This window comes from Mus musculus, chromosome 9, assembly GCF_000001635.26.
Source record: "Mus musculus strain C57BL/6J chromosome 9, GRCm38.p6 C57BL/6J".
Taxonomy (NCBI): domain Eukaryota; kingdom Metazoa; phylum Chordata; class Mammalia; order Rodentia; family Muridae; genus Mus; species Mus musculus.
The window spans coordinates 50,810,851-50,832,437 of NC_000075.6; the positions used below are offsets into that span (position 1 = coordinate 50,810,851).

The 21,587-nt window shown below is 44.1% G+C and overlaps 1 protein-coding gene across 12 annotated transcripts in view; it reads left to right on the forward strand.

The window, feature by feature from the left end:
• Alg9 (asparagine-linked glycosylation 9 (alpha 1,2 mannosyltransferase)) overlaps positions 1 to 21,587 on the forward strand; it is a 68,415-nt gene that overhangs the window by 35,626 nt on the left and 11,202 nt on the right. For 8 of the 12 annotated variants that reach the window (NR_045601.1, NM_133981.2, XM_006509902.2 and 5 more), the window contains one exon: positions 11,735 to 11,865. The exons of the other annotated variants lie outside the window; for them this stretch is intronic. Coding sequence is in view for 7 of the 8 variants with exons in the window: in NM_133981.2 (NP_598742.1) it covers positions 11,735 to 11,865 (131 nt within the window). In the remaining variant the exon portion in view is untranslated. The remainder of the gene's footprint in view (positions 1 to 11,734; positions 11,866 to 21,587) is intronic. 12 annotated transcript variants of the gene reach the window in all.

The window sequence follows — 21,587 nt, forward strand, 5'->3', positions numbered from 1 at the left end:
TTGTAATAGTACATTAAATAAAAATGAGTATATTTTCTCCAAATATTTTACTGTACTATAAATTATAATCGAAAATCTATCACTCCTAAAGTAGAAAAATTATAATAGTACACTGTAATAAAAATGTGAGTATATTTCTCAAAATATTTTACTGTACTATAAATTTTAATAACCTCAGAAAAGAAGTTTTTTTCTTTCCTCAGTAAGTTGAGAAATTGCCTTTTTTACTTAAAAGGGAATATTTTGTGGCTTCGTTGCCATATTCAAATTATCATCATCGTTTGCTTTGTGCTTTGGAGCCATTGCTGAGTAAAATTCGAGTTACTGGAGTTTGAGCGCTGATGCGCTGTGCTATTGGATCTGGTAACCAAGATGCTGCTGTGAGATTAATGGGCAGGTGGTGTGTACAGTCGGAGATACTGGACACGAAGATGACTCAGGTGCTCAGTGGGCCTGTGAGATCTCATCCTAGTTTGAGTTTTATTGCTGTGAAGAGAGACACCATGACCATGGCTACTCTTCCAAAGGAAGACATTTAGTTGGGGTTGGCTTAACAGTCTCAGAGGTTTAGTGTCTTATCATGGCAGGACATGGCAGCGTGCAGACAGACGGTAGTGGAGAGGGAGCTAAGAGCTCTATATCTGGACTGGCAGGCAGCAGAAAGATAACTGAGACACACTTCCTCCAACAAGGCCACACTTCCTAATAGTGTCACTTTCTATGGGCTTACGGGGGTCATTTTTATTCAGACTGCCACAACAGACTTCATCATGATACTTAGTAGTATACAACTGAACACTTTATGAATTGTTTATTTCTGGAATATTCTGTTAATGAAGGTTATTGAAACCATGAAAATGAGACTTTAGATGAGGAGGGAGTGGGTTAGGAACCTAGGTAGTGAACCTTTCCATCCTTGGGATAACAATGGTGAGAGAAAACTGGATCTAAAAATGTATAGTACTTGATTCTGGTTAGAGCCTGTTTTCATATTTTCTGCTATCAGACATTGCTACATGTGACTGACTCTATACTAGCTTTACCCTAGGGGAGAGGTTTTCAAAGTGCCAATGGGAGTCACCAAAATGCTGACTATCTAAGGCAAGGACAGGCAAGCCCACGTTTTGCCTGGGTGCTAGGTTCCAGCCCTGTGCTTATCCAGGTTCCTACAGTTGAGAGTTTCCCATCAACCCCTTTGTGCTGTAGCCTCAGTCGGTTTCATGGGTGCTTGGGAAAGTGCCTTCCACAGCCAGGCTGTGCTCTTTGGACCTTTGGAAATTTGTAGGAACCTCTGATGGCTTATTGTTGATTCCATATGAGTAGGCCTAGAGATTCATCTCTCGGAGCTAGCTACTTAGATATTTGTTTTCCTGACAATAAAAAATAATACATATTCATTGTGTAAAATAATGACAGCTTTGGCCAAGAAAAAAGTCATTTTGTTGCCCAGATATCACCACCGTTACTGTTTACTGAGTTTTTTTTCTTTTACTCTTTAAAGCTTTTATCTTTTATTTATTGCACACCATGGAACATGTGAGGAGGTCAGAGCACTTTGTGCAGCTGATTCTCTCCTTCCTTTCCGTGGGGTCTGGGACTTAAGCTGATGTTAGGCGTGTACAGCAAGCCCTTTGCTTGCTGAGCAGTCTTCGCTAGCTCTGTTTCTTCCTTCTTTCTACACTATTTTCATTTAGAAAGCAACAAAATATCATTTACTTTAAAAGGTTTTGGTCACGTTTAATTATTTAAGAAGTAGTGGCAGAATTCTGAGTGTGATGGCCCAACACCTTTGCCTAATTGGCAGGAGCCCATGCTTTGCCTCACCCATGCTTGTACCCTTTGGTAGCAGCCACGGATCAGAGAACGACGCAGCACCATTCTGCCACCCATCTTTGCAGACCATGCTAGCTATGAGTGTGGTGTTTTGCTTTACATTTTTTATATCATTATTGAACTTTCTGTCTATTTGTATGTGCCCACATAGAGGTCAGAGAGCAGCCTTTGGGAGTCGCTTCTCTCCTTTCACCACGTGGGTCTTGGGTATCGAACTTGGTCATCAGGCCTGCCAGCAAGATGGTTTATTTACTGATAATGTTGGCCCTCGTTTGCATTTTTGAAACAGGGTCTTGCTGTGTAGCCCAGCCTGGCCTGGAACTCAGAATGTTGGGTTATAGGAGAGTATCCCAGCTGGCAGCGTGGGCCTTGTCCACTGCCTGCTCGTAGTCGACTCACAGTCCAAGGTAAATGGTTCAGTCCCTCCCTATTTCTGTCTTCATGGAAACTAGGGGAGCTGGATGGTTCCTGTTATCTCACTGTTCCCTGGCCTCAGTTTATCAGGGATTTAAGAGGATGCTGTGGTTTCTAGTACACTGTCACAACTGTGTAGCAGAACTAATTGTTTGCCTTAAGTGGCCTTAGTGAGTCATGCCCAGATTTCTACTTGAAACTAGATCTGAATTTAAAAGACACATTCAGTGTTGCCTTTCTTGACAAATTCAGATTTTTTTTCACTATTTCAAAGCAAATGATAACTCTGGCTCTTAAGCATGGGGCCTGATTTTAGATTTAGGCAGACAGTGGCTAGGCATTGGCGAGGACGGCTACTGAGGAAGAAGTCTTGAGAAAAATACTTCTCTCTGACTGTGATTTGATGGGAAAATGGAGTTGCTGGGTGCTTGCTCTTGTGTTGTCTTTGGAAGAAATAGATTGGTCAATAAAGTTTTCCCCATACACCAGTAGAGACCGTTCTGTTATAAGATGGCATAGAATAGCTAAGAGTCATTGTAAAGTAAAAGCCACAAAATTGATGGGGAATGGGATTAGAGCCATAATACTTGAAACACTTTGTTATTAAGAGATCAATTGGTGGAGTGCTTGTCTTGCATCTACAGGGCCCAGAGTTTGATCCCTAGCACTGCACGGTGACACCTCTTAGTAACTTGGAAGGCAGAGGCAAGAGGATTAGTTCAGGGTCATCCTTGGCCACCTAGCACATTTAAGGTCAACCCTGGGATAGATAGATGAGACCCTGTCTCTGAAAGAAAGAAGAAACGTGATCCGATCCCAGTAAAGACGTGGCACAGGTTTTTGTTTGCTGCATATCTACAGGCCATGCCTGCAGTACTGGGTGTGGTACTTGTCTGTAGGGGTAAGATGGCATTTGTGCAGCAGTGAGGGGTCCTGTGAGGCCTGCCACAGCACCAGAGGTGCATCAGCAAGTGGCTCACTACCCAGGGCTCAGGCGCTGGAGGTGGATAATTGCATGGTATGTGCACTGATTGATTGGTTCAACGACATGCAGTTTTCCCATTTACTTAGCATTTATTATGCATAAGCAAATGTAATAATGAAATTATGCTTGAAATATTCCTCATTATCTTCATTGTTTTGTTATGACTTTATATTTCCAAAATGAGTATCAGAAGAGAAGCACTGCACTGGCGAGATAGCTCAGAGGATGAATGTACTTGGCACTAAGCGCGGTGACCTGAGTTCCCTTTCTAGACCCACTTGATGGAAGGAGAGACTGATGATCCCTGCAGATGTCCTCTCTGCACACACACTCGCTTTCCCTCTCAACGAATAAATAAATGTGTCCATCCATCCATCCATCCATATACACACCCATCCATATACCCATGTATATATACGTATATGCATACATACATTTATACATACATTCATACATGAATGCAAGGAAATTAAAAACAAACTGAGAAGCACTGTTTGTGGAGTCACAATTCTCCCTTTTCTTTTTTTTTTTTTCATTTCTTTCTTTCTTTTTTTTTTTTCTTTTTCTTTTTCGAGGCTCAGGGTGGTTGTGACCTGATGAGCAGTTTGGTTTCAGGATTCCCCCATGTTGTCACACCTATTCCTTGGGTGTTTGGTGTGGTGGTGAAGCTTTCTTTGAGTCACACTATGACTCACGTTGTATCACTCACAATGATACAATATGACTCACGTTGTATCACTCACAATGATACAATATGACTCACGTTGTATCACTCACAATGATACAATATGACTCACGTTGTATCACTCACAATGATACAATATGACTCACGTTGTATCACTCACAATGATACAATATGACTCACGTTGTATCACTCACAATGATACAATATGACTCACGTTGTATCACTCACAATGATACAATATGACTCACGTTGTATCACTCACAATGATACACTATGACTCACGTTGTATCACTCACAATGATACAATATGACTCACGTTGTATCACTCACAATGATACAATATGACTCACGTTGTATCACTCACAATGATACAATATGACTCACGTTGTATCACTCACAATGATACAATATGACTCACGTTGTATCACTCACAATGATACAATATGACTCACGTTGTATCACTCACAATGATACAATGACTCACAAGCATAAGGAGCTGAGTGTTACTTTTCTACGTTTTGTTTTGTTTTTTTAATTTTTCATTTTTTGAAGCTCTTTTTTCTTTTGTACCAGGTACTCGTAGCTGATACTATATATCAATAAACAGAAATAACCAGGATCCTCTTCCTGTCTTTCTCTCAGCATTTCTCCTGATCTTCTGGGTCCTTAGCTGAGGAGAAAGTGAACTGCCCTGTTGGTTTTCTGGCTACTGTTACCATTCTTGGTCATCACAGTAGTTGGATTCACACTGCTGTATTTATGCTGTATGAGATTGGAAGATACTAAAAACCCAATTGAACAGCATTCAAAATACTCCAAAATTATTTCCCTACTATCCGTGGTATTGACTTTAAGAAAATTGACTTTTTTTTTTTTTTTGTCATTTATAATGATTGGGTGAATTTCTACCTGAGTTTATAGTTTTTACAGTGTGGTAAATTTTTGCTTGTGGATTTAAAATATTTGGTCAGCAAATCTGTAGTTAGCAAGGCAAATGCAAACTGAACAAGGCTGCATGTGGGACAGAAAAGCTGTAGCTAGCCTGTGCCTGGCTCTAAAGTGTAGCTGGAGCCCCTGCACCTGCATCCCCACCGCGCCCAGTGCCACAGTGGTGCGGGCACAGCCCCTCCTACAGTTGAAACAAAAGGAAGTCCCAGAAGACATTTCTCTCCCTGAGCTGACTCTTCAGACCCAGTCTTTCATTTTTAGTCCGGTTTTATTAGTTTGAATATTCTTTCTTCCTTTTGATTAGTTTTGTTGGTCCTTTCTGTTGGTTTCCTTTTTTTTTTTTTTTTCTGGTTTTTCAAGACAGGGTTTCTCTGTATAGACCTGGCTGTCCTAGAACTCACTCTGTAGACCAGGCTGGCCTCGAACTCAGAAATCCGCCTGTCTCTGCCTCCCAAGTGCTGGGATTAAAGGCATGTGCCACCACCACCACCTGGCCTTTTATTTTATTTTATTTTATTTTATTTTTTCGAGACAGGGTTTCTCTGTGTAGCCCTAGTTGTCCTGGAACTCACTCTGTAGACCAGGCTGGCCTCGAACTCAGAAATCCGCCTGTCTCTGCCTCCCATTTGCTGGGATTAAAGGCATGTGCCACCACTGCCTGGCAGTTTCCTTTTTTATTAATTTTAGATCTGATATTCTCTCAGTATACTGATTTTGGATTTGGCCTATTACTTTCTGGAAACATTCAGTTGTATTGTGAAACTATTTTATTTGTGATTCCTCTGTTTTGTTTCCTTAATATAAGTGCCTGTGGCTGTCAAATTTCCTCTTAGAATTGCCTTTGCTGTATCTTTCACATTCCTGGTAAGTGGTGCTTTTGTTTCAATTTGATTTTAGGAATTTAAACATTCCCTTTTATCGGTGCTGTGCATGCTGCTGGTGGAGCAGTCAGTATTCTTATCCAGATGTGAAGGCTGAGGACTCCATAGTGAGTGGCCTGGTAAGATAGGCCCAGGGGCCCAATATGGCACAGATGTTATAGTGGTAACCAACCACTTTCTATTTGATTCACAGCCCATTTCACCAGACAGAGCTTATACCTGGGGCTGGTCATGGGACCTAGGGGAGAGCCTACTGCTATTATTGTCTGTGTGAGCATAGTGTTAAACTGACTCTAATGATGGCTTACACCCAATACCCAGATACCTTTCAACCTTTATTGGAGGGTTTTTTTTTTTTTTTCTTTCAGCAGTAGATGTCCTGGAACTTGTTCAGTAGACCAGGCTGGCCTATGTAACTGGACTTTTCAGAATAATTTGTTGGGTTCTTATATCTACTACTGTTTCCACCGGGAACCCTTCTAACCCCCCAACATTAGGTAAGCGAGAGAGAAAATGAATGTTAGAGGGGAAAGGGGGCATAGATCTCTTTAGACTACTTCCTGCTGACTAGAGGTGTCAAGTTACTAGGGGCAAGTCCAGTCTCATCATCAGGAGATACATCTAGCAATCCAGAAAACCAGCAATAGCAAAAGCAGAAAACACAACAGCAGGGACCAGCAATAGCAGGGACCAGCAGCAGCGGGGCAGCAGCCTCTGCAAGACCCTCTCCTGGCTCTCTCTCTCATACCCTCTCAGGAGTCCCCAGAATTCCAAACATAAGCTCTCTGCAGCTGGCACAATCACGCCCCTCCTAAAGCACGAGACAATCATAGTCAGCTGCTGTGGACAACCTGAAGCAGCCCTGTACCCCACACCTGGGATTAAAACAGAAACGTAACTGGGTTTTTGAAGAAACAAAATTTCTCACTACAGGCCTCAAACTCAGTCGACAGAGCTGCTTTCCTTTGGATTTTTCCCTTTTATGTATTGTGGTCCCTCTTCTCTCTGTTTCTCTGCTGACTTTCTCATCTAGTTCTTGAATTCATTAATGTGTTTATTCATGTCTTCTTTGAAGTAATCAGTTACTTAAAAATTATACTTTTTAATTCTTTGGCTAATATTGCAACCATTTTGATCTCCTTGGATTGGGTTCTTGGAGAGCTAGGAACTTTCGGAGGAGTCATGTTGCCTATGTTCCCTTATTTTGTGTTATGGTTTGTCTATCGGGGTGGATACTCATCCTGCCTTTGTGAATATTCTTGCTGTGATCAACCCCGACTTCTGTCTTGGGAAGAATAAGTAGACTGCAGTAGCAATGCAAATCTCTAAATGAAAACAAATGAGATACTTTATATAATAGAAACAGCTTGAAATGACAGCTATGCCACAGTGAGGACTGTAGAGAGAAGAGCCGAGGTCATGAAGCGTGTAAAGTCGGAAGTTGTTGGAGAGGCTTCAAGGTGAGTATTAATAACAATAGAAAAGGGAGGGAGAAGCAGCAAAATAGGAAAGAGCGGCCTATGTGAGGTAAAGTTAGGAGAAATGCAGTGAGCGGGGAGGACGCAGATGCAGGGCAGGAAGAACAAGCCCAGAGCAGAAGGGAAGCTCTGCTGTGCCACAAGCACTTAAGATGGGGGAAGGAATTTCAGAGTCCAAGGTAAAGAAGAGAGAAGTGGCTGTGAGAGGAAGTTCACCCTCTTCACAAGAGCTGACTGAGCACTGTCGTGGGGAATGTACAGGATTGACACTCAAATGGCAAGAAAAGCCGGTGACCTTTCTGATCTGTAGAACCCAATTGTCATTTGTCAGCAAAGTCTGCCACCGTGGTTGTCTGTCATGTAACATCTATCATCATCTATTTAACATCTACCTACCAGTCTGTCATCTGTCAATCTGTCCTCTAGCAGTGAGTCTGTCGTTTACCAGTCTATCATATCAACAGTGGTGGTGCAAGCCCAAAGATCTTCAAAGAGTTGCAGCTTCTCTGCCAAGCCAGAGTCATCAGCACCTTTGTTAAGCCCCTGGGGCTTCAGTTAACAGGCTGAGTATCGTGGGATCATACAGTACTTGACAGTGTCCCAACCTGAAGGCAGTAATGGGCTAATCTGTAAGGATAGTGATGGCAGAAATTGATAAGAAGCAAATTGGCCTTGAGTTAACTCTGATTGCTTGGTCTCTTGGTAATTTGGCATCACCTGCATTGTAGCTATGGGGAAAAGTCTAGTTCTTTTCAGCTTTAATCCTTGTCTTGGATATTGTAGGACATTGGATTTCTATTGTCACATTCTCTTACATTTATATAGACTTTTTCTGCAATTGTTTATTAGAGAGTCTGAGTGACATTAGAGAAATAAGATCTGTGATATGTGTGGAGATGCTTTCTGGTCCTCCCTCAACCTTGTACTGGCCCTCACCAGAAACGGGTATCCCTTCCCTTCCCTTCCCTTCCCTTCCCTTCCCTTCCCTTCCCTTCCCTTCCCTTCCCTTCCCTTCCCTTCCCTTTCTTTTCTCACCTCCCCACCCCCCAACATGGTTTTTCTGTATATCCCTGGTTGTCCTAGAACTTGCTCTGCAGACCAGCCTGGCCTCAAACTCCCACAGATCTTCCTGCCTCTGCCTTCCCTGTGTTGGGATCAAAGGTGTGTACCACCACCACTGGGCTTCAAGTTTCTTTTCTAATAACGTTCTCTTCCCTTGAATGAAGAACCTGCCTGATGGTACTTAAGCCCTGCATCTGGAGGCCTTTGACCTGGCTTTTAGTTCTCAGCAACAGTTTTCCAAGGGATAAGACAGAGAGTAAGGTTTTTTAAAATGCATGATTATCTTGACATCTTTCTGAGACCTTTCCTTAGGGTTTCCTTGGGGATGATTTGGTGAGTAGTCGCGTCCAGGCTGACTGCAGAAGGGATGGTGGTTAGACACCATCTCCAGCCACAGGAGACTCTACCAGCCAGCTTCATGATTAGACCTGTGGTGTGCCTGGCAGGGAAAGGCCAGGCTAAAGGTTACAGACTGGAGCCATTCAGGCCTGGACTCCCTGAGGGAAGGAGTCTGAGCAGGAGGCCATCAGACTCTACCCCTTGCCGCTTCTCCTTAATAGAGGTATGGTGCTGAAAAGCCTTCAGAGCAATTGCTAAGTGTTCTTACAATCCTGGGAGCTGCAGAGTGGGTGTTCAGACCAAAAAAAAAAAAAAAAAAAAAAAAGGCTACTTCCTGCAATGTTTATGCAGAGGACCATTTTTAGAGAGTTATGTGGAATGGAATTGGGTCTGACGTCAATTCTCAGTGTGCTTTCTCTCCCCTGGAGGAATAGCCCATATGTAGAGACAGATGTAAGACGAAAGTCTTTTTTACATATAAATAATCCTGAGAGAATAAGCACATTGCTCTGACGTAGAAGTTGGAAAAGAACAGCCTGCTGCAAGCCAGCGAAAACCAGGTTGCTCTCATGTGCACATGAACAAGTCTTTCCTCACGTATAACGTGTCTCCTAAATGTACAACATGTTAATACACAGTTAATTGTTGTAAGAGGACATACCTGTGAAGCCAGTTCCTAAGACAAGGACTAGAATGCCCCAGACCCAGGGTTTCCCCAGTGATTGCTCTGACTGTCTCTACATCATCGATGAGGCAGCCTGCTGACTATTGTAGTAAGACTTTCTTGCTTTTGTCTTTAATTTTTCCCATGTATTTATTATAAGTGTGCACATATGTTGCTTGTGTACATGTGCCCTGTATTACATGTGGAGATCAGAGGACAACTTAAGTGATTCAGTTCTCTGCTTCTCCTGTTGGCTCCTGGGGCCTGTTCTTAAGTCCTCAGGCTTGGTTGTAAGCTCCCTCACACACTGAGCCCTTTTGCCAGCGCCCTCTTGCCGGCTCTGTTTTGAACCTTTTTGAGTTGTCCTAAGGATACAGGTATTTCTGTTAGATACATTTCAGATTGAATTATTTGAAATTATGATTTCTTTGTCAAGCATACGGAATGGTTGGATGATAAGAAATACAGATGGTCAGTTTTGGTAGACCTACCAAATAGTTTTCTAAAAATCTTGTAGCATCTTCATGTATGGTTGTTGCTTTATGTGATGGCCCATGTTTTCTATTATGGGTTTTGTGTGTGTGTGTGTGATTTAACTTTACATTTTCTGCTTACTAGTGGAATTGAGCACTTTTTCATTTGTTCGAGAGATTTTTGAAATACCTAATGTATTTAATGTGCCAAGAGTTACAGCTCTGAGGGGAAAGGCTTCCTTCCTTAGTAGAGGTGTCATAGCTCTGAGGGCATTGCCTGTGTCCTTCGGACAATTAGAGAAGGTTCAAAGTAGGGCTGCCAGGAAAGGTGTCTTGGCAGTTGGAAGCCAAGGAATACGAGAAAGTCACACTACGCAGCAAACCTCACACAGGAGAGACCCAGGAGGGTGGCTGCCCCTGCTCTGGTGAGAAATAGCAGGGAACTGAGCAATAGACAGGCTTCCTATTGGGTTTCTTAGGAAAACCAGTTTTCCATTGTAGAACTTTTCAGGATAGGGATTGGTGGGATTTCACACTAAGCCCAGGGAGTAGTCCCCGAGAGAAGCCCCAGGAACTGTCAAAATGTCCAAAGCTGTCAAAATGGTGGAGCCTGTCAAAACAGGCATTTCCCACCTCAGCCTGCCGCTGTCTCTGGCAGCCACACCACCTTTCCAGCCTCCCCAAGCAGCTCAGCACTGACCGTGCTTCACCAAAGCCGCCTGCAGCCAGGAAGTTTTTCCCATCCCAACCTATGGGCCCAATGCAGGGAAAAGAGGGTGGAAAAAGCCATCAACCAGTCCCTGAACTTTCCACAAAACCCCACCAATTCCTGAGCGTGGAGAACCCTCCAATCCTTGAACAGGAAAACGCTTAGGACTTGAAATTCCACCAATCCTCACTTTGGAAATTTCTGCCCTAAAAAGCACCCCCCCATGTTTGTTTGTTTGTTTGTTTGGTTTGGTTTGGTTTTTGGTTTTTGGTTTGTTTTGTTTTGTTTTGGCTTTGGTTTTTCGAGACAGGATTTCTCTGTGTAGCCCTGGCTGTCCTGGAACTCACTCTATAGACCAGGCTGGCCTCAAACTCAGAAATCCGCCTGCCTCTGCCTCCCAAGTGCTGGGATTAAAGGCGTGCGCCACCACTGGCCGGCTAAGAAATCTTATAGAAGCCCTGCCCTTTGTTTAATTGCCTACTGTCCAATCCCGGAAGCAGAGGCAGCCACTCCTGGATTCATCTCTTTTATGAGGTTTGCTTCCTGGTGTGACTCTCATTAGAAGAAGCTAAGAAGCAATGAAGGGAAGAATGGAAGGAGGAGGAGTGGGGCTGAGGCCCTGAGCTTAGCTGGGGATATCCTTCCTTGGGAGCTGCAGCACCTCTGCTGAGGAGGCTTCCTCTCAGAGCTGTGTGGTTCCGGGCTCCCATGGCTCAGGGTGCTCTTCCATTGGGATAGCTTCTCCCCTCAGAGCTACTTGGTTCTTCCGGGGCTCTGTCCATTCGATTGACTTCCTGCAGGAGACGTTCATGATCCTGCTATACTGTTCTAAGGTGCAGTGCAGCCTTAGCCTGCCTCAGGAGAGTCAGGGCTTCCTCACAGACTGGTACGTCTGTTACTCATGCCCTTCAGATGTCTAGGATAAGATGGACAGGGAAGGGCGCACAGGGGTGAGCACAAGGTAGGTTTTCTAGAGATAGGCTGCACACTTGAATTGGCTTTGTAAGTGTCTGTGGGCTGGAGGGACTTGAAAACCTAACTAGCTGCAGACCGCCCACAACTACCCATGTGCCATTCTGAGCAAGTGCACGCTGTCCCCAGGAGCCTCAGGGGTAGCACGTGTGTTTGCAGAGCAGAAGCAGCACAGGTGGCTTGGGTGCTGTCCCATTACCACCTTGGGGGAATTCTTAGGGTTGTAGTTGGGTCCCCAGTCTGCAGAAATCGTCACAGTGACTGATGGAGAGCTGACCCTTTCCATTTCAGATTGACATCAGCAAATGCCATTACTTAGTGGATTTGGATACCATGAGAGAAACACCTCGGGAGCCAAACTACTCATCCCACAGAGAAGAGTGGGTCAGCCTGGCTCACAGACCATTCCTGGATGCGTCTAGGTATGTGCTTTAGTTGTGAGAAAGGTCCTAATCAGTGGTAAAAAATGAATGCTGGACCTGGGAATCCAGTCCCTGGCTGTCCTTAGTAACTCGTATTTCCTTTTTATTTGATTCCAAGGCATCTTACAGTTTTGTCCATGTGTACTGAGAGTATTATCTTCCTGAGGCCTCGGAATGCAGAGTTCATTCTCTTATTGTCGTAATGAAAGGCGCTGAGTAGGTCTACTGTGGAAACCCAATAAGGTTTTGATTAGTTTTGGTAACTGATTTTAACTGTCTTAACGGAGCATCCTGACATTGTTGGCAAGGTTAACCGTGTACCCCGAGGAGCTTGATGGCTGTCATTTTCAGACTCAAAGCTTAGCAGGTACTGGCTCGGACTCATTTGATTGTACTTTGGTTGTTTGAAACAGGGTCTCACTTTGTAGCTCAGCGCTGACCTGGAATTCAATAGGTAGACCAGGCTAGTCTTGAACTTGTGGCTGGCCTCTTGCCTCAGTTTCCCAAGTGCTAGACTACAAGTGTGCTGCTACGTCATGCCTGGCAGATCTAGTGAAGGTTTTTAAGTAAAGAGCCAGGACATGGCTGGCTCTTCAGAAGGATCTCAGAATTAGCGGTAAGAAAAATAATGGGAAGTGTGACTTGGCGGTGTGAGGGTGTTTGGAAGTGTGAATTGGAGGTGCGAGGATGTTTGTAAGCATACTATCTGGAGGTGACGAGGGGACACAGCCAATAAACATAAAGGAGGAAGTGGATTGTATGGTATATTAAGGTTCTGTAGAGGGAGAGATCCAACTGAATGCATATGTAATTATGAAAGCGGGTTGTTGAGAGCACACTTGATAGCCAGAGCACTTAACAGCTGGTCAGCCAAGAAGAGAGAAGCTCAGAACATATATGAGACCAATGACATAACCCTTGTCCCAGGCTGAACAACTAGAGGTCCCCTAGAGAGTTGCTGGTGTGACTCTTCATTGAAAGCCCGAAGCTGCTGGGGTCTGATGTCTGCAGATGTGGCAGTACCAGCCGGTTGCCTGATTCTCCCTCCTTGGTCCTGTGCAGGCCTGCAGCCTATTGAATGATGATGCTCATATTCAGGGAACCCCCCACCCACCCACCCCATCGAATCTTTTTTCTATTTTCTTTTTTTTAATGTCAAACTTTGGAATTACCCTACAGACTGTGTGTTACTAATCTAGGTGGTTCTCGGCCCAGTCAAGTTGACAGTCAGCATTAGTCATTGCATGTAGTCCACTAGAAGACAGTAAATACCGAGGGAATGTTACAGAGCAGGCCCTGACTGGATCCAAGAGTTATAGGCGGTCAAAGTAGGTCTTGTCTATCCCCCGTCAAAGGACTTAGGACCCTCCAGGTTTTTGATATTGTTTCAGTTCTTGCTACTGTAAGAAATTACCCTAGACTAAGGGGCTGAGCCTGCAGACACTTACTCCTCATGGTCTTGGAGACTGGAAGTTTAAGGCCAGTGTGCTCACAGTCAGATTCTGGTGTGGATCTCCTGTAGGTTTCAGATAGTGACGTCTCTTATCTAACACGGGACAGAGGGTAAGCCAGTTCTCTGCTCTCTTCAGGGAACTAACCCCATTCTGGAGAGCTCTGCACATGTGGCTGAGAGACCTCTCAGAGCCTTCCCCACACGCCATCGGACCAGGGATCAAATTAGAGCGCAGGAAACACGTTTTGAGATGAGTTTTATTTTGTAGCCTTGGCTGGCCTCAGACTCACAATTTTCCTGCCTCCATTTGCAAACTGCAGGGATTATAGATGTGAGCCACCACCTCTGTTTTAACGTGAATTGAGGGATGATTGTAGTCTGTAATAGCAGTTGTGAGTAAAGCTTTTACAGATTGACCGCCTCTTATTTGAAATTCTGGGGCCAGAAGTGTTTCGAATGTCATATTTTGGAATGTGTGCATATACATATTAAGATATCTTAGCTAAGGACAGAACCCAGGTCTATGCACAAAATTTGTTTTATGTTTAGCTTATACTTTAGCTTATAACCTTGTTGGTAATTTTTTTAAAAGATGGTTTATTTTCAGTCAGGTGTGTGTATGTGTGTGTGTCTGTGTGTGTGTGTATGCCACGTGTGAGTGGGTACCCTTCCAGACTAGAGACATTGGGTCCTCTGGACCTGAAGTTACAGACAGCTGGGAGCCACCTGATATAGGTGCTGGGAATGAAACCTGGGTTTTCTGGAAGAGCAATGTTGTTCTTAACTGCTAAGCCATCTCTCTAGTTCCCATGGTAATTTTATGTAAAGATTTTGTGCAAGAAACAAGTTGTAATGGTGTGGCATTGAGAACGTTTTAAGCTTTAGATTGTTCAGGATTTCCAGTGATGAGATTAGGGTGCTCAGTTTGCATAGATAGCTGTATGCACAGTTTGGGCAGGTGAGTTTTCATCTTCTCTGGGTCAGTACCAAACAGTGTGACGGCTGAGTTGTGTGCTGTGAGCTTGCTTAGCTGTGTAGGAAGCTGCCTTTCTACATTCCCACAGGCCAGAGGGAGGGTTGTCTTTTTGTCTCCTTTTCTCTAGTGATAAATAGGAGGAACATTTTGTTATTTGCCTGTTTGCCATCTGTAAGTCTGTCTGGACTTACAGATGTTACAGGTGTATTTAAAACCTCTGGGCCGGGATGGAGAGATGGCTCAGTGGTTAAGAGCACCGACTGCTCTTCCAAAGGTTCTGAGTTCAAATCCCAGCAACCACATGGTGGCTCACAACCATCTGTAATGAGATCTGATGCTCTCTTCTGGTGTGTCTGAAGTGCTACAGTGTACTTAGATATAATAATAAATTAATCTTTAAAAAAAAGATTTCCCTTAAAAAATAAATAAATAAAATAAAACCTCTGGGCCCCTCTCTCTCTCTCTTTCTTCTTCTCTTTCTCCTCTTTCCTTTTTTCCAGTTCTGGGGCTTGAACCCAGGGCCTTATGGTTACTAGGGAAGTGCTCTGCCACTGGCTGTCTTTCCAGCACATTTGACTTGGGTTTTTTTCCTATTTATTTATTTATTAAGCTACTGGGGGTGGGAGTGATTATTGATTCCAGAAGTAGTCAATTTCGCCATCACACTCAGCTATCAATCTGCCATGATTTGTTTTATTTGATGGCTATGAGAGAAAGAAACACACACACGATATCAATTTACTAAAAAATAGACTTGATTTTTTAACTTTTTTTGTTGTAATCAAGTAGCTTTCAAGAAAAGCTGCGTTACACTTGTATCAGTATTAGCAGTTACAGCACTCCAAACGTCACTTTCCCAATATTTAAAATTAATTCTCATTTTAGGAGAATTTAACATTATCTGGCTATTCTGTGGCAGGCAAGGTTGATAGCTATATATACAGTGTCTGTATTGCTCTAAGGTCTCCAGCCGTTGAGTTCTGCAACAACACTACTTCTGCAAACCTTAAGAGCAGTCTGTTTCTTAAAGTAGATCTTTTTTTTTTCTTTTCTTTTTTTGAAGCCTTTAAAAATTTGGTTCTCGTGGGCCAGGCTGCTGCTGGGAGCCACATTGATGTGGGTGGCCTGGGCTGCTCCGTGAGACCTGGGTCTGAGGCCCTGCTGTAGCAGGGGTATGTGTTGATATCCCTTGTCCAGGTTGTCACCGGGAGCCATGCAGAAGTCGGTGGCCTGTGCTGCCAGCTGAAGCACGAGGATGCCTATAGGCTGTGCTGCCACCAGGGAGCTATATTGACGGGAGTGGCCTGAGGGTTTTTTTCCTTTTTAGTTTTATTAATTAAATTATTTATTTTACTTCCCAATCAATCCCAGCTTCCCCTTCCTCCTCTTCTCCTTCCACTCCCACATCCCTACCCTACCCCAGCTGACCTCCCCTTCTCAGAAAAGGGCAGACCTCCCATGGATATCCAGCAGCCTTGGCGTATCAAGTTGAAGCTAGGTGAGGCAGCCCTCATTAGGGGGAAGGGATCCAAAGGCAGGCAAGGCAGTGTAGCCAGACACAGTCCCTGCTTCCACTTTAGGAGCCCCACATGAAGACCCAGCTGAACAACTGTTACATATGTGCAGGGGGCCTAGGTCCCCATTTGACTAAGGTTTTAATTGAGTTGTTTTTATCGTTATTGTGGAGTTTACAGAATTCTCGGTGTATTTTCAACTGCAATCCTTTGTCAGATACACCTTCTGCAGGTGTGTCTGTTACTTTCAGTCTTCTTCTCTTGATAATATCTTTTGCAAAAAGCAAACATTTTGATTTTAGTAAGGTTCATTGTATCAGTTGATTTTTTTATTGATTGCACCACAGTGTTATATCTAAAAGTTGGCAGCCAGCCTGAAGATCTGGTTACTTTCTGTGCCATCTTCTAGAGTTTTATACTTTCACTGTTTATTTATATCTATGATCCATGTAAATTTTACATGGGTATAAGATCTGTGTCTAGATTCATTTATTTTTATATGAGTAAAATATATTTTATATGTCCACTTATTAGGGCACTATTTGTTGAAAGTCTTTCACTTTTCCATTTTCTCACTCTGCTCCCTTCTCAGAGATTGTAGTTGTCTGTGTCTGCATAGACCATATCAGTCTTGATTGACAGAGCTTTTTATGTTCAGTCTTCAAGTTGGCCATTTTTCCAAATAACTTTGTTGTCATCTCCTTTTGTGTTGGTTATTCTGTGTCTTTTGCCTACTTATATAAGCTTTAGATTCAGTTTTTTTTGGTCTCTGTTAATTTGCTGGGATTTTGATTGTGATTGTGTCACGATTAGGTTGGGAAGTAATAATGAGCGGTCCTGTTCACAATTAGGGAATGCCTCTGTTAGTCAGTCCTTGGCTTATTCGTTGTAGTTTTCTTTGTATAGACTTTGTACACGTGTTGTAGATCTATAGAAGAGGATTCCTTTGGGGGAGTGCTAACGTAAGTGGTACTGATTTTCAAAATTAAAATCCTGCTTGTTCATTGCTGATTTGTAACAGCAGTGACTGAGTTTAATATGCTACTTTTTGGATTCTGCTATGTTATTGTAATTGTTAATTATTTCCAGTAAATTAAAAAAAATATTTTATAACCTCAAACTATTTTTGAAAAAAAAATGGATGAGAAGACTCTTATTCCAACTCAGAGCAGGTGATGCGGGGAAAGAAGGGACTGCTGCAGCATTGCCGTCGAGGTAGATGAGAGAAGAGACCTCCACAAATAAAGGCTCAGGCCATCGTGGAAGACCCAATCTGCTAGAGCTTTCTGCGTGGCGTAGGGGTCTGACGTCATAGCCGCAGGCCACAATTGCCTCTCCAGCTAATGTTCTCCAGGGATGGTTTGAAGTTTTATGTAATCTCTAACATCATCGTCCTTGTCATCATTTTTTGTTTTGTTTTGTTTTGTTTGAGACAAGGTTTCTCTGTGTAGGCCTCCTGGAACTTGCTATGTAGACCAGGCTGGCCTTGAACTCAAGGCACACCTTTAATTTCAGCACTCAGGAGGCAGAGGCAGGCGGGTCTCTGAGTTGTATTTAATTTTAAGTGCAGAAGAGTTCATAGTCGGGGGGCCTTTGATGAGCAGAGGGTCGAGCATTTCCTCTGAGAGCATCAGTGTTCCTCAGGGATCTAGGAAACGGGATTTGCAGTTTGAATGTGATGAGGGTAATACCTGCTTCTGCTCTTTCTCTTTAAACTGTGTGTGTGTGTGTGTGTGTGTGTGTGTGTGTGTGTGTGTGTGTACACCATGGCTTCCATTGAGTCAGAGGACAGCTTGCAGTAGTTGATTCTCCTTCTACCAGTGAATCCTGGGCCTTCTTAAACTTAGGTTTGCAGGCTTGGCAGCAAGTGCCTGTACCCACTGAGCCATCTTCCCAGCCAAGTTGTAATTTTTTTCTTCAACTATAGCCACACTTGTAGGGCAAATCTAACCAGTTTTCCAAAAAAGCAACTTTATTGGAGTACAGTTTACATGCCAGATTATACAACCACAATTGTATGTTACCTTACCAGCTCCAACTTATAATTTACTTATTTATAGGTTTGCATTTTTTGGCAATTTCTTATAAGTGAGATCATACAACGTGTATAGTTTTGTGTTTGGCTTCCATAATAGTTTGTGTGAGAAAAGTCTCCCATAGGCTCTATTCAAACCCTTGGTCCCCAGTTGGTGGCGCTGTCTGTGGACTTTTGGGAGGTGCAGCCTTGCTGGAGGAAGTCTGTCAGTGGGGGCGAGAGGGTGGTCTTTGAGAGGTCTCATTCTGCTTCTAGCCGGCTGCTTTTCCTTCTGTGTGTGAATGGAAGTGTGACCACCAGCTTCCAGCTCTGCTGCTGTCATGGCTCCACCTCTGCAACCATAAGCCAGACCGAACTCTTTGTTTTCTATAAATTATTTCCATCGTGGTGTTTTGTCACAGCCACAGAAAATAACCAATGCAGCTTCTCCCGCTCAGCGTGTTTTTAAGGTTGGTCAGGTTCTACCGTGTGCCATCCTGTCTTAGGTAGGGATTCTGTTGCTGCGATGAAACACCGTGACTGGAAGCAAATTGGGGAGAAAAAGGGGTTTATTTGGCTTACACTTCCTCACCACTGTTTATCATTGAAGGAAGTCGGGACAGGAAGTCACACATGGCACAATCCTGGAGGCAGGAGCCAATGCACAGGCCGTGGAAGAGTGCTGCTTACTGGCCTGCTCCCATGGCTTGCTGAGCCTGCTTTCTTTCTTTTTTTAAATATTTTTTATTACATATTTTTCTCAATTACATTTCCAATGCTATCCCAAAAGTCCCCCATATCCTCCCCCCCACTTCCCTACCCACTCATTCCCATTTTTTTTTTTTTTTGGCCCTGGCGTTCCCCTGTACTGGGGCATATACAGTTTGCATGTCCAATGGGCCTCTCTTTCCAGTGATGGCCGACTAGGCCATCTTTTGATACATATGCAGCTAGAGTCAAGAGCTCCGGGGTACTGCTTAGTTCATATTGTTGTTCCGCCTATAGGGTTCAAGCTGGAATCCTAATGCAGCGGTGACCAGGAAACCCAAAGAAAGTTTTGCTCACTTTTCTTCAAAGGCAGATTCTCTTTCATTTCCATCTTGGAATATGAATGACTGAATTATTGTTGAGGCTTAATTAATTAAGTCATGACTGCCAGGAATTACACCTGTATTGTCAGCACTCAAAGGCTGAGGCAAGAGAGTCACAAGTCTAAAATTAGCTTGGGCTACAAAATACATTCTAAGTGGAACCCAGGACCACCGGCCTAGGGATGGCACTGTCGACAGTGGGCTGGGCCCTTCCCCATTGATCACTAATTAAGAAAATACCTTACAGCCGGAGCTCATGGAAGCATTTCCTCAACTTCTCTCCCTCTCTGATGACTCTAACTTGTGTAAGGTTGACACAAAACCAGCCAGCCAGTTTACAGCCCTTGTCCCTTTTCATTGCTGAACGTGTACTGTTTTGTTATCATTTCTTCCTTTGGCTGCAGACCTGGTTGTTTCCACTTTTTGTCATGATGAATAATGATGAAAACACACATGTGGGGTGGCTAATTGGAAACCACAGCAGAGCGACAGAGACTGAAAGGGTGACACTTTACGGGAGGAATCTTACTAGTGGCCATTGCATTCTGTTGATAACGAGGGAGATGGGAAGGAATTGAGGGGTGAGAGATTGTGGAAGGCGGCAGATTGGGATTGGAGAAGCGTGCTAGGATAGAGAAGCCGTAGTGATGGTGGCAGAGCCTGTGCAGCGCATGCGCCCGGTGCCCAGCCTCTGCCTCAGAGAGAACAGGGCCTGTGTCTTCCCGTGTCAGGGCCTCTGCAGCGCATGGGCCCTGGTACCGAGTATGGGGACATCATCTTCAGTGTCTACAGTTTTAAGCTAAGAAGCCTGTGACAGTGAGACCTGGCTTAGGAAGGCTCTTCCTCTTTGAGGAACAGCAGATCCCAAGCAACCTTTCTGCGAGCTGGATGCCTTCAGGAGGGTAATTCAGTCTCCCCTCCCTTTCCCCCTCTCCCCCAACCTGTCCCCCTTTCCCCCCCCTCTCTCTCTCCTCTCTCCCTCTTTCTGCCTGCCTCCCTCTCTCCCTCTCTATTTTTTTTTCTTTTTGTTTTGTTGTTGTTGTTTGTTTGTTTCCAAGATAGGGCTCTGCCTGCCTGACTTCTGCCTGACAGGCCTCAAACTTAACAGATCAACCTGCTCTGTCTCCCAAGTGCTGGGATTAAAGGGATGCACCACTGTTCCTGGAGGGCTTTACTTTCTTATAACTTGTGTGCAGGCGTTAAGATTTTTTAAGATGATGTGGCGAGATAGAAATCTGTCGGCTTCTGAATTGAAGAAGTCTGATGCTTGGGGAGACCTGGTGTGTAGTAAAAGCATCGAGTTTGAGGGCCTGTGACTTTGACCCTGGCTTCTTGCTGTTAGTACTGCTCCGATGCCTAAACTTCCACATCCATAAAACAAAGGGGTAATGTATATTTTGAAGGGACTAAATGAGAGCAGTGTATGAAAGTACTTTTAAATTGAAAGCATTCTAGCAAGTTAGACCTTGAAGTAAATTGGCAAGCTCTGTAGAGTTCTGGACTATGTTGTCCTTACATTTCTTATGTACATTTGCACAGTTTTACTTGATTCATTTTGCTGACACTCCTTGCTGACATAGTCTAAATAGGCCCTCACTGACTGAAAGGGAGCAAACAGAATAATGTGAGTGCCAGCACATTAGAATCCATACCCTTGAGAGAATGTTACTGGAGAACCTTTGCAGGAGAGAAGCAACTTAAAGTTTATTAGCATGTCTTTGTGTTGGGGGCAGCTTTTAATATGCTGGATCCCCGTGGCTGCGTGTGGAAGGCCGTTCTGTGTTGAATGGTATAGAAGGTAGGCCTTGGCTGCTGGACTCTGGAGACATGATTCACCCATTGGGAGCATGGCAGCCTGTGTCCTCTTTTCTGAACTGGCTTCTCTGCTTTCCAGAGGCCTACAGACCCCAGGCCTTCTAGCTGGAGCATCCAGGCAGAAGATTTCAGTGACCAACTTGTCGCTCTGTACAGGTGGGGTTGGTTCTAGCCCCAGCTTCTAGACCTTGAGCCTCTCACGACAGAGTCTAGCTGTGCTTATAAGGACTGTGTGCCTGGTAACCTCCAAGGCCAGAAGAGGGTGTCACATGCCCTGGCATTGAAGTTGCAGATGGATGTAAGCTTCCACATGGGTTCTGGGAATTGAACTGGTTTCTGGAAAAGAAGCCAGTGCTTTTAACTGCTGAGACATCTATCCAGCCCCAACCGAAAATGTTCAGATTTGCTATCCTATAGCCAGCCCATGTTACATCCTTTATTAAACGAGGGTTTTTTTTTTTTTTTTTTTAATTCTTTGAACCAGGACATAATTGCTACTTGTATAAAGTAGCTTGACATGTGGGTGGATGTAATATCTCCTCTAAGAGTCCCTGAGAGGAGTGAAGGAGAGTGCTGGAATAAACCAGTGGCTCAGTGGTGAGTGCAGAGCCCCAGAGCCTGGTGGGAATGCCTCTCCAGGCAGTTGACATTGGCCTTCTGAAGAGTGGGGTCTGTGTGCAGCTTTGGAAATGGTCTAAAGTCTCTGCACTGCTTTGTGTGACACCCTCTACCTGTGGGCGCTGCGCATACGCACTTCCGTTTTGTTTGCATGGCTTCCATCTGTGCCTCTTCCATTTTGGAGCATTCTGGGGCCCCATCCAGCTGAATTCTAGACTTGCATGATTAGAGGCTTCAAACA